Source organism: Saimiri boliviensis, chromosome 21, assembly GCF_048565385.1.
Source record: "Saimiri boliviensis isolate mSaiBol1 chromosome 21, mSaiBol1.pri, whole genome shotgun sequence".
NCBI lineage: Eukaryota > Metazoa > Chordata > Mammalia > Primates > Cebidae > Saimiri > Saimiri boliviensis.
In genome coordinates, this window is record NC_133469.1 from 13611738 (window position 1) to 13623955 (window position 12218).

At 58.9% G+C, this 12218-nt stretch overlaps 2 protein-coding genes across 6 annotated transcripts in view; one reads left to right on the top strand and one right to left on the bottom strand.

Moving 5' to 3' along the window:
- Positions 1-1400, top strand: part of LGALS2 (galectin 2) — a 31867-nt gene extending 30467 nt beyond the window's left edge. For all 3 annotated transcript variants that reach the window (XM_039463029.2, XM_074390919.1, XM_039463031.2), the window contains exons 3-4: positions 916-1075; positions 1236-1400. In XM_039463029.2, coding sequence (XP_039318963.2) covers positions 916-1075; positions 1236-1385 — 310 coding nt within the window. In that variant the 3' untranslated portion in view covers positions 1386-1400. The remainder of the gene's footprint in view (positions 1-915; positions 1076-1235) is intronic.
- CDC42EP1 (CDC42 effector protein 1) lies at positions 96-11787 on the bottom strand. Of its 3 annotated transcripts, none has more exons than XM_039463192.2 (3): positions 11641-11787; positions 5125-5864; positions 96-3781 (listed from the first exon to the last, which is right to left on the bottom strand). In XM_039463192.2, the coding sequence occupies exons 2-3, from the start codon at positions 5585-5587 to the stop codon at positions 3135-3137; spliced, it is 1110 nt and encodes a 369-aa protein (XP_039319126.1). In that variant the 5' UTR covers positions 5588-5864; positions 11641-11787; the 3' UTR covers positions 96-3134. The 3 variants fall into 3 exon arrangements, with proteins under 3 accessions (XP_039319126.1, XP_010341792.1, XP_010341790.1); XM_010343490.3 differs by lacking the exon at positions 11641-11787 and adding an exon at positions 9879-10534; XM_010343488.3 differs by lacking the exon at positions 11641-11787 and adding an exon at positions 7803-8664.
- Between the last annotated feature and the right edge of the window lie 431 nt (positions 11788-12218).

Genomic DNA, 12218 nt, shown 5'->3' on the forward strand with positions numbered 1-12218 from the left:
GGTCTAACCCAGGCTCCTGTAGTGATCCTGCCAAGAAGTAATAATACCCCCGTTGCTTCCCTGTAGTGACGGGGAACTCACCACGTTAGGCTGGCTGTTTTCGGTTAAATTTAATAGGTCTTCAGATATCTAAGAGATAGCATTTCACTCTCCCAGGAGAGCCACCCTCAAATCCTGAAGCTGTTGCTATCAGTTACCCTCCTACCAACAGCTTTGATCCCTGCTCCAAATGGAAATGCGCCACCACAGCGCTGAGTCCGGCCCAGGTGTTAGCGCCCTTGTTTTAAGGCACAGATCTCAACTAACACGAGCTTTGATTCTTCCAGCTTGTGGTCCACAAAGATCCTCCAACCCAGGCGTCCCCAAACTACGGCCCGCCGCATGCGGCCCCCTGAGGCCATTTATCCGGCCCCCGCCGCACTTCAGGAAGGGGCGCCTCTTTCATTGGTGGTCAGTGAGAGGAGCACAGTATGTGGCGGCCCTCCAACGGTCTGAGGGACAGTGAACTGGCCCCCTGTGTAAAAAGTTTAGGGACGCCTGCTCCAACCCAAGCTGCTTTTTTTTTTTTTTTTTTTTTGAGACAGAGTTTCGCTCGTTACCCAGGCTGGAGTGCAATGGTGCGATCTCGGCTCACCGCAACCTCCGCCTCCTGGGTTCAGGCAATTCTCCTGCCTCAGCCTCCTGAGTAGCTGGGATTAGAGGCACGCGCCACCATGCCCAGCTATTTTTTTATATTTTTAGTAGAGACGGGGTTTCACCATGTTGACCAGGATGGTCTCGATCTCTTGACCTCGTGATCCACCCGCCTCGGCCTCCCAAAGTGCTGGGATTACAGGCGTGAGCCACCGCGCCCGGCCCAAGCTGCTTTATCCAGGCCTGAGCCCTGAGCCTCACCTGCTACCCCTTCCCCTGCAGCTTTGTAATTAATCTGGGCCAGAAGACAGACACGCTGAATCTGCATTTCAACCCTCGCTTCAGTGAATCCACCATTGTCTGCAACTCACTGGATGGCAACAACTGGGGACAAGAGCAACGGGAAGATCACCTGTGCTTCAGCCCAGGGTCCGAGGTCAAGGTGAGGTCAAAGGGGGAAAAGGGACTGGGGCGAGGTCAAGGGGAGGGCCCAGATGGGAGGGAGTCTGGCCAGGACACAGATGCTGGCACCGTTTGAGCCACCAGGCACTGCCCTGGCCCATTTCCGGGTCTTCCTGCCTCGACACCCTCCCTCCCCACAGCTCACGGTGACCTTTGAGAGTGACAAATTCATTTTGAAGCTGCCAGACGGGCACCAGCTGACCTTTCCCAACAGGCTGGGCCACAGCCACCTGAGCTACCTGGGTGTGAGTGGCGGGTTCACCTTATCCTCTTTCAAGTTAAAAGAATAAAATACCTCCAGCCAAGATTCCCCGTCCTGGGTTTTCTTCGGAGTCACACCAGGATCAACAGCCCTTGGGTCCTGGGTGTGTCCCCTACCGCTGTCTGCAGTTCCTGCCCCAAGGCCAAAAGCAAGCAAAACAATCCATTGAGGCTTCCTGTGGCAAGAACTGTGGTTTGTGACTCAATCTCCTGGGTCCCTCAAGTTTACAAAAACGCCAGATACCCCTGGTCTGAGGACTCCTGAGTGAAGGCACCCCATGATCCAGAATGTCCCGCTCTCAGGGATCCCACAGGTCCAGTCCAGGCTCCCGTAGTGATCCCACCACACATCCTCTGGTTGCGTACCTCTAGTGACAGGGAGCTCACCACCTTACGCTGACTATTGCTAAATGTAACAGGTTTTTTTTTTTTTTTTTTTTTTTTTTTTTTTTTTTGAGACGGAGTTTCGCTCTTGTTACCCAGGCTGGAGTGCAATGGCGCGATCTCGGCTCACCGCAACCTCCGCCTCCTGGGCTCAGGCAATTCTCCTGCCTCAGCCTCCTGAGTAGCTGGGATTACAGGCACGCACCACCATGCCCAGCTAATTTTTTGTATCTTTAGTAGAGACGGGGTTTCACCATGTTGACCAGGATGGTCTCGATCTCTCGACCTCGTGATCCACCCACCTCAGCCTCCCAAAGTGCTGGGATTACAGGCTTGAGCCACCGCACCCGGCTTGTAACAGGTCTTAAGATACCTAAGCACGGGATTTATCTTTTCCTGCATTTTAATGCTCCTGGCATTTTCATGATACAGAGGAGGAAACCAATACAGACACCTGACTGCCCTGCTGGGAGGCTGAGACATGCTCCCAACAGTCCTGTGCACGTGCTCCTGTCTACCTGCCCCCATATCACCAGAGCAAATGCCACCCTGCCCTGCGGATTATGGGGCAGACCCCAGTCCCAGGCACCTGGGCCAGCGGCTGTTCCGGAACTGCAGATAAGGGCTCCCACCTGGGCTTCTTATCTCCGGGGCATTCCAGCCTGGTTACTCATTATCCTCCCCTTGGCGCTCCCCTCCCCTCCCCTGCTGCGGGCCTCGACGGGGGGTCCGTGGCTTTCTGAACTCCCTGGACAGGGCGGGTGTGGAGCGGATGCTGTCCTCCCAGGTCCCCAAGCACCTTGCAGGACGCCTTTTATCAAAACAGCCTTATTTAATCAGGTCCCAGAGGCAAATCTGGAGTATGTAGGCAGGTGGGATTCCTCCCGAGAGGCCATACCTGACCTTCCTGGGATAAGTGGGAGGCTGGGGCAGGGAGGTTGGGGAAGTGGCCGGGGATAGAGTTGTCACAGTTGCAGCGGGGACACTCTGGGATGAGCTGGGGGCAGGCGGTCCCTTTGGGAGGTGAGACAATGGCCCTGTGTGGTACACTCCCTGCCCCCCCACCCCACACGGACAGCTTGGTCTGGCACAAAGGCCACACTGTGAGCCTGGGCCCTCCAGCTGGTGGGGGTGGCATGGGGTGGGGCCTAAGGAATAGCTGTTAGGTCCAGAGTGGCAGTGGGGGGATGTGGTCAGCCTGGCAGGCCCCTGCGAGCATCCAAGTCCCAGAGCAAGCCTGGCTGTCCCTGTCCTCCTCCCGTGTCTGTCCTACAGACGTGGGGAGGCATTTGGGGCAACTCGGCTTCTCCCCTCTCTGGTCTGGCAGGAATCAGCTGTTAGGTGAGGGGCTGGCTCTGCACCTCGGTGGGGCCTCGAGAACAGGCCCCAGCCCCTCACACCTTGACTTCATCATCCTCTTCAGCATCTGCAAATTCGAAGGTGTGTGTTTGCACTGTGCTGGGCACCGGGGTCCTGGTGCCTGCCTGGGGCGCCCTCCACTCTTCGTTCAGGCTCTCCCAGGAGGCCCGGGCCTGGGGCAGCACCTCCACTCGCTCCCGCCGCGTTTCGGGGTAGTGGGGGTTGCCACCCCAGCCTGCTCCCCAGTGCCTGCTGAGGGCTGGGTCAGCAGCTCCTCGGGGACCCCCTCCCACTGGGCTGGCCTTCCCCTCCACCACTGGGCCCAACCCGGCTGTCACCCCATTGGGACAGCGTCCACGGGGTGTGGAGCTTGCGGCAGGGGCTGGGAGGTTTGCAGTAGGAGCCGGGGAGTTTGCAGGAGCGGGTAGGGGGCTTGCAGCAGGAGCCGAGGGGTTTGCAGCAGCAGGGGCTGGGGTCTCAGCTGCAGGGGTTTCCGGGAGGCTCATGACCCCCAGCAGCTCGCTGAGGAGTGAGGGCCCAAGATCGAGGTCCAGGCGGAAGGACAAGAGCGAGTCCGAGCGGCGGAGCCCCGGCTCAGAGGGGAAGGACCCATCCTGGTCTCCGTCATGCGGCTTTTCTGAGCGGGGCAAGCGGGAGATGGTGCAGAACCCAGAGTCCAGGCCTAGAAAAGAAATGGGCGATGGGCTCAGAGCTGGAGTCCCTCGTCAGGAATTGAGGAGGGGAGACAGGACCAGTCCTGGCTTGCTGTGTGGCCTCTGGCAAGCCCCTCCCCTCTCTGGCCTCAGTTTCTCCCATCTTTCCAATGTAATATGCTCCATGCTCCCCTGTGTGATCTCCTCTCTATCCTCAACTGAAAGTCGTCGCCCTCATTTCCACTCGCAGAGGAGGAAAGTGAGGCTCAGTTTGGGATGAGGCGAACGGGCTAGCCCAAGGCCAGAGAAGTCTGACGGGGTGGAATCAAGCCTGGAGCTCAAATCTCCTGACTCTCAGTCCCAACTGCGACCTCGGCCATGGCCAGCTCCCTGCCATGACGCTGGCCAACGGCTGCAGGGGAACCCAGAGCACGAGGCTGGTTTGTGGACACGTGATGGGACCAGCAGTCGGGGTCTGGCTGCATAGAAAGGAAGGACAGACACATGCCTTCCCAAGGTCATCTAGTCCAGCTCCTGCATCCAGGACCACAGACCTGAGACGTAATCGTGTTGCTGTGGACGGGTCCTCAGTGCGTCCTGAGCAGCCAGCCGCCTGGGGCAGGAGCATTAGAGCATTTGCCCCAAAGGTGGGCGTGAAGCCGCAAGGCAGGGAGTGGCCACCAGGTGGCAGCAGAGGCCCATGGTTCCCAGGTGAGCTCTTCCCTAGCAGCCAAGGTGGCACTTCTGGCTGGGCAGGAAGGGCCGTGGCTTGCGGCCCCTGTGAGTGGGTTTCCAAATCTGTCGAGTTACAGGAAACCAAGTTCAAATAACAACAACTGCTCCAGTGTCCTGAGCACCTACTGTGTACCAGCCCCTGGGCCTCTCCTGGCACTGGATCTTAGCAATGACCCCAGAGACTCATTATCTAGGTGAGGGCTTGAACTTACAGAAGTCAGTCGACTTCCTGGAAATCAGGCAGCACTGGATTGGAATCCAGAGCCCAGGCAGCCCTTCCCCTCTCCATAATACCATTCCGACTCGTGGCTGAAGGGGGCGAGAACAGGTGGTTGACTGGTTCAGCTGAGGCCCAGAGACGGGAGGTGCTTGCCCGGGTCACAGCAAGTGAGGGGCAGCTAGAACTCAAACTCCACCCCCTTGCTCTCAACCCCGGGTGTTTCGGGGAGTCATCCTGTTCCCACCTCTGCAGCCCCTCCCCATCTATAACGTGGGGTTTGGGCCTGACCTCTGCGGTAAGACCAAGGCACCTGGGGAAAAGAGCTCATTCGGGGCTTCGGAGCTTGGAGGAGCCCCTGAGCCCCTCTGGGCCTCAGCCTCAGCCTCTGAAAAGCGGGTCAGTGACCCAGGCTCTCACCGTAGCTGGAGTGGCCGTCCGTGGAGCTGGTGGGGCTGCCGTCGAAACTGAGCTTGCCAACCACGAGGCTGTCGTAGGCGGCCTGGTTGAGCTGGGGCAGGGAGATGGCGTTCTTGATGATGGGGGAGATGGCCGGGGGAGCCGGTGAGGGCGCAGGTGGGGATGCCATCCTCCGGGGGAGCGCCCCCACCCTCCGCACCAGCTGCAGCTTCTTGGCCAGGAAGCTGCGGGGTGAGCGATGGGTGCCCCCGGAGCTGCCACCGTGGTTGCTGAGGAAGGAGGTGTCCCCAAAGACGTCCCCGCCACGGCCCACATGCATGGTGTGGCGGAAGTCCCCGAGTGGGGGGCTGATCATGTCTGCAGTCAGCCGCCTCTTTCCATGAGAACTGGAGACCCAGCCCACAGGTGAGAGCTTGCCCAGGCTCATGGTGGGGGCGCCTCCGCCCCCCTGGGGGCCGGGCATCAGCTCTGGCAGCTCGCAGCCACTAGTCCATGCCCACCAGGGGCTGGGGGAGGGAGGTGGGCTGGGCTGGGGACTGGTGCTCAGCTCCTTTGCCCTGGCAGAAGCTGTGGATGACGCTCTCCTAAGGTGAGGTCCCTGAAAGCTGAGGCTGTGGGGGCTCCATGGCTCGTCTCTCCCCGGGGCCCGGCTCCCAGCCCCTCAGAAGCAGCTGTAGATGTTGAAGTGCAGAGAAAGCACCCCGGAGGGGGTAGGCTTCTCTCCTGCCCAGGGTGGTTTCCTGGAAGGAAGACAGAAAGGGTGGTGACCGCAGGCCCGGGGCAGAGGAGGAAATCCGGGGTCCAAACATGGGCAGCTGAAGCGGACAGACAGACGATCACACCCAACCACATGGATGGAGGGGTCCGGCCAATGCAAGGCAGAAGTCAGGCACAACGGGACTCAAGTGAGTCTGTGTATAGAAAGTTCCAGAACACAGCCAGGCTGGGTGGCCCACACCGGTAATCCTAGCACTTTGGGAGGCTGAGGCATGTGGATCACTTGAGGTCGGGAGTTTGAGACCAGCCTGGCCAACATGGAGAAACCCCATCTCTACTAAAAATACCAAAATAGCCAGGTGTGGTGGCGAACGTCTGTAATCCCAGCTACTGGGGAGACTGAGGGAAGAGAATTGCTTGAACCCAGGAGGCAGAGGTTGCAGTGAGCTGAGATTGCACCACTGCACTCCAGCCTGGGCCACAGAGCAAGAGTCCGTACCAAAAGAAAAAAAAAAAAAAAAGAAAGTTAAAGAACAGGCATAACCAATCGATGCCATCAGAAATCAGAATGATCTCAGTGTCTGAGCAGGTACTGACTGAACAGGGGACAAAGAATGCATCGAGCTATACGATTAAGCTGTGTGTCAGGAAAAAACAGAAGCACTCATTCTAAGTCTGAGCAACATAATGAGACCTCGTTTCTACGAAAATATTAAAAAACAATTAGTTGGGCGTGGTGGTGTGTGCTTGTGGTCCTAGCTACTCAGGAGGCTAAGAAGGGAGGATCACTCGAGCCCGGGAGGTCACGGCTTCAGTGAACCGTGATTGTGTCACTGCACTCCAGCCTGGACGACGGAGTGGGACCATACCTCAAAGAAAAAAAAAGTGCTCGTTCTGCAGGGTGGACTTACGAAGCACTTACTAAGTGCCAGGACGTCACCTATATCATCATTTAAACCCGTACAGTACTCCTGAGGGAAGCACGATGTTAGAGGGGAAACTGAGGCACGCAGTGAAGCAACTTGCCTGAGGCTACATCATAGGAAACAAACAGGCCCTACATCCCAGAGCCCTGGAGCCCCAGGCTACACTGCCTCCTGCTGGAGTACTGAGTAAGTCACCTCCCTTCTCTGTGCATTAAAACCTCTGCCACCCAGAGACGCCAGGAGGGAGCGGACGCCTTGCCAAGGCTTTGTGAAGCTGGGTAAACAGCCAGAGCAGAGGCTCCTCTGAACCCTCCACCTTCAAGGAGCTTCCTGGAATAAGGATCCTGTGGTCAAAAGTGGCTTTTTTCAGCTGCCCCCTCCATGCGTGAGCATATTCAAGGCTCTGAGAAGGCCCGCAGGAAAAGACTTTATCACGGTTTGTCAAATTGCTGTAGGAGCCGTGTCAGGGAACAAGCTTTGGAAAAAGCTCAGCTGGTGCCAAAAGCTATTTCTTGCCCATCTCTCCCTTCCTGATTCCCCACCCCCACCACACACACACACACACACATCCTCCCCAGCTCCAGCCTCTCTAAGGATTGCTTGTTCCGACCTTTTCCTTCTAGTATCATACCAAGTCCAGGCTAGAGGACACCTGTGATCCTTCGGTCCCACCTCTGGTTTTCCTGTGGCCCAGAGAGGGCCAAGCTGGCTCAAGGTCAGATCTACAGCTAGTCAAGACTTGAACTCAAAGCCTCTGACTCACATAAGCCCTTGACTGGCTCGTGGAACCCAGTCTCGCCTTTTGAGATCAGCAACGCACTGGGAGGGTGGGGCGGCCGCCTGGATTTTCCTGCCTTCCTCCCTCGGGCACCCAGCTTGGGCTCTGCACTTAGCAAGTGCCAAATTAATGCCAGGTGAATCACAGATCTCTTCAATAACCCGAATGGCAAAACATCACCCCAACCCCTTCTGAGAGCGGGAGGGCAGGCTGGGTACCCGGTGTCCTCACACTGTGACCTTGGGCCAGTCACTTACCTACACAGACCTGGGATCTCAGCTGATAGAAGTCAATCATGATCCTTAACAAGAACACCTACAGCTGTGGCCCAGCCTGCTGCTTTTTTATAAACCACTGCTGCCTCCTCCAAGCATAAAAATCTCAATATTGCCCTTCGGATGTTATTTGAAATTCAAAATAGGTTAAATAACAAGATAAGAACAAAGAAGGCAATAGGACAAAGCTTGCTTTGTTTTCGGACTGCATTCTCTGCCCTTCCCACCATCTGATCCTCCCTCCCCCAACCCTAACTCCTCCCCCTGGATGGGGGGGGGGTGGCTTCTGAATCATCCTTTTCCCTCCCTGGCACCCCCGGCACCACGAAGTCCTCATGGAATGTTTGCTGAAGTTCTGAAGCGCTCCACAGTTGGCCAACTATTACATGATGTCATCTGATTCTCCAACAACCCCACAAAGCTGCAGGGTGGCCCATCTGACAGGGAGCGCTGAGGTTCGGAGGGAAGGAGGAACTGTCCAGGGTTAAGTGACAGATTCGTGGCAGGGCCAAGTTCCCCTGCCCAGTAGGGTTTAAGGATGTGTCTCTGGGGGAAGGAATGGGGGTGGGGTGGGTGTTCCTGGGCTGTAAAGTGTCATACAGAAGGGTCTGCCATGTGGCCTCACCCACTTGCCCCCACCCCAGCTCCCTGACTTTTTTCCTTTTTTTTTTTTTTTTTAAGACTGAGTTTCGGCCGGGCGCGATGGCTAACACCTGTAATCCCAGCACTTTGGGAGGCCAAGGCGGGTGGATCATGAGGTCAATAGATGGAGATCATCCTGGTAAATACAGTGAAACCCCGTCTCTACTAAAAATACAAAAAATTAGCTGGGCATGGTGGTGCGTGCCTGTAATCCCAGCTACTCAGGAGGCTGAGGCAGGAGAATTGCCTGAGCCCAGGAGGCGGAGGTTGCGGTGAGCCGAGATCGCGCCATTGCACTCCAGCCTGGGTAACAAGAGCGAAACTCCGTCTCAAAAAAAAATAAAATAAATAAAATAAAGACTGAGTTTGGCTCTTGTTGCCCAGGCTGGAGTGCAGTGGCGTGATCTTAGCTCACGGCAACTCCCACCTCCTGGGTTCAAGTGATTCTCCTGCCTCAGCCTCCCCCGTAGCTGGGATTACAGGTGTGCGCCACCATGCCCAGTTAATTTTGTATTTTTAGCAGAGATGGGGTTTCTCCATGTTGGTCATGGCTAGTCTCAAACTCCCGACCTCAGGTGATCCACCTGCCTCAGCCTCCCAAAGTGCTGGGATTATAGGCGTGAGGCACCTCAACCGGACTTTTTTTTTTTTTTTTTTTTTTTTTTTTTTTTTTTTCCTTGAGGCAGGGTTTCACTCTGCCACGCAGGCTGAGTGCAGTGGCTCCATCACAGCTAACTGCAGCCTCAAACTCCCAGGCTCAAGGGATCCTCCCACCTCAGCCTCCTGAGTAGCTGGGACTGCAGTCACACACCACCATGCTCAGCTAACTTTTTTTCCACTTTTTGTAAGGACAGGGTGTCACATTGCCCAGGTTAGTATTAAATTCCTTAACTCAAGCTATCCTCCTGCCTCAGCCTCCCAAAGTGCTGGGATTACAAGTGTGAACCACTATGCCTGGCCTCCCTGACTTCTTAAGGCAGGACCTCTTCTCCCAGCAAGAGGGGCTCCTCCTCCTTGAACCCCCATGGTCACTTTTGACTTGGGGGACCAGCTTCCTCCCCAATCTTGTGATGATCCCATCTTTCAAATGTTTCTGGGCACCCCCCAAGCTTACCTCCCTCCTCCATTCCACCCTACCTACTGTAGTGGAGAGGCCCTGTGGCACAGTGGGGCTGAGGGCAGGGCACTGCTCCTGGGACCCGTCTTCCCACATGGAAATGACAGGCAGTTCCCTCCCAGGGGAGTTGTAAGGGTAGAAATGTAATGAAACCCTCAGATGCTGGAGCAGGGCAGCCAGGGGTTCAGATCTGTCACCTTTACACTAATATCTCTCATTCCAGGGACCCCTGGTGGCAGCCACATGGCACTTGCTGTCAACCACAGGGCACTCACTGCTGGCCATCAGGTGTGCCTCACCTGGCACTGGAGTAAGCAGGGCTCCAAGTGTCGTGGTGCCAGGTTCACCTCTCCTCACCTGCCCAGGAATACCGCCCGTTGTGTTTAGAACACCCCTTTTACAGATGGGAAAAAACGAGGCTCAGAAAGGAGGCATTTACCCTCAGTCACAGACCAACATCGCTGGTAAATGCCCCAGGGTGGGGGTGAAGGTGATGGAGAATGGGGAAGGGGAGGTGGAGGGCTTGGATGCCCAGTCCTGAGCAAGGCATGGGGTGCGGTGCAGGCCTGGGAGACAGAGGAGACCCAGTTCTGCAGATTCGGTGCCTGTGACCTGGGCAAGGAGGTTACCACATAGCCTCGGTGTCCCTGGAGTCCTTATATTTACCCTGTAGATACAGTCAGGGCCTGGGCGCAGGGCCTGAGCTCACTCAGGGGTGGGAATGACACAAGGACAAGTTTTGGAGCCGGGATCGGGCCAACAGGGGCTGCTGTGGACGCACGTGTACTCCGGGGAGGCCAGGGGAGGCTTGATGGAGAACATGGGGGCGGCTGCAGCCTGGCATTCACCTGGAGGTCACCCGCAGGCCGCAGGGCTGGCCAGGGCCTCACGTTTAATCCTGGAGGCCTCTGCTCGGGTGCACACAGCCCCCTTCCTGCGGGCATCCAGCTGGGAACCACCCCCCCCCACCACCCCCCCCCCCACTAACCGCTGGACAGCGGGTGTCTGTCTTGGTTAGGGCAGCTCCGCCAAGCCTGCGCTAGCCCCTGGGCTAAGGGGTTAACCCGAGGGGCTGGCTTCTGCCCCTCAAAGTCCAGACGCTTCAAGGTGGAGAGATGGGGAAACTGAAGCCAGAACCGGGTAGCTAGTTGTCCTCAGTCGCGCTAGGGGACCCGGTCCTCCGTATTCCAAGGGGGGCATCGTGGGCCATTAGGGAGCGACAGGGACAGTGGAAAGGAGACGCGCTTCGTGCCCACCGCCCCGAGTTAGAGCCGAATCAGCCCTGGACCGCTCGAGGCGGGGCGGCGGCGGGCCGCGGCTCAGGTCCCCGCGCCACGTTTCTTGCGGCTGCGGCCTCCCGACCAGTCCCTTCTCATCTCTAAGCCTCAGTTTCCCGGTCTAGGAAAAGGGCCTCGAAAATCGCGGGTCTGGCACGGCTGGGGCGAAGGCAGAACGATCTGGAGGGCGGCCGGGATTGGAAGTCCGAGAAGGGCTCTGGCCATCCCACACTGTCTGGGGGGACGGGCTCAGGACGCGGAGGGTCGCTCCGCGGGGGAAGGGGCCAGCCGGCTGTCTTGGCCAGAGGGGAACCGGACGGGATGACCTCATCTGCGGCTCCAGCCTGGAATGCGGCGGTCGGGGAGGGGGCAGGGTGCCTGTCCACCTCCCCGAGCCCCCCACCCCCCACTTCCCGCTCTCCGCGTGGGCCTCGGCGGCGGGGAGACATTCCGCGGCGTCGCCCGCCCCCCGCCCCGGCCCTTCCTTCCCCAGCGCAGGAAGGCGCGGAGACGGCCCCGCTCGGCCCCTCGGCTCGCCCCCTCCGCGCGCAGTTTGGCCGCTCAGCCCCGTCCGTTCTTCTGCCCCGTCTGCCCGCCCGGAACGCACGACAGCCCGAAAGCTCGCAGTCTCCCCGCGCGCTCCCGGAGGCGCCTCTCCCGGGCGGGTCCCCTCCGCGTCCCGGCCTCGGGAGCCTAGGAGGGTGCAGAGCCCCCGCAGGCGCCGGGACCCACTGGCCTCCACGGAAGGCCCCCGTCTCGAGGACCCGCGCGCCGCGGCTGTTACCTGGTTCCGTGAGCCCCGGGGGCGCGGGACGAGGGCGGACTCGTCGTCGTCGGCGGCGGCGGCGGCCGCGCGTCCCGACCGGCAGCCCGGGAGAGTCGCTGGGCCGGTCTGCGCCGCCCTGGCCGCGGGCTCCGCGGGCTGGATCCGGGGGCGGGGGCGGGGTGTGGGCGCTCCCGCCTCCCGCCCCTCTCCTCCCGCCCGCGGGCGGGGCCCGGACCTCTCCCCGGACCCCTCCCCGGCACCGTACTTGCCGCCGCGAGCTGGCAAGGGGGACACGGCAGCGGGGCGGTGGGGGCCAGGCCAGGCCTCTGCTCGCCGCCCCGGCCAGGGCTAGCCGAGGAACGCGCCATCTGTCCCGAGGAGGCGACTCCGGTCCCCAGCCGCCAACCCCTCCCCCACTGGTTCCCCGAGTGGCCTTGGGGCGTCCAGGCCCTCCTGGGCCCTCCGGCCGCTCCCTGCGGGAGTTTGGGGAACCGGGAAGCTCGATCTGAGGCCTTGAATGCCTGGGCCTTTAAACTTTGAGTTTTACAAGCTTGGGACGCCCACTCCCTTCCTCCCCATTCCCATTCCCTTCCACC

What these genes read in the sequence shown, in the direction of transcription:
- CDC42EP1 (XM_039463192.2), bottom strand. Translation starts at nt 5,587, where the DNA reads ATGCCCGGCCCCCAGGGGGGCGGAGGCGCCCCCACCATGAGCCTGGGC. An exon ending in GGACGGCCACTCCAGCTACG is followed by an intron (nt 3,782 to 5,124) that starts GTGAGAGCCTGG and finishes TTTCTTTTCTAG; the next exon opens with GCCTGGACTCTGGGTTCTGC.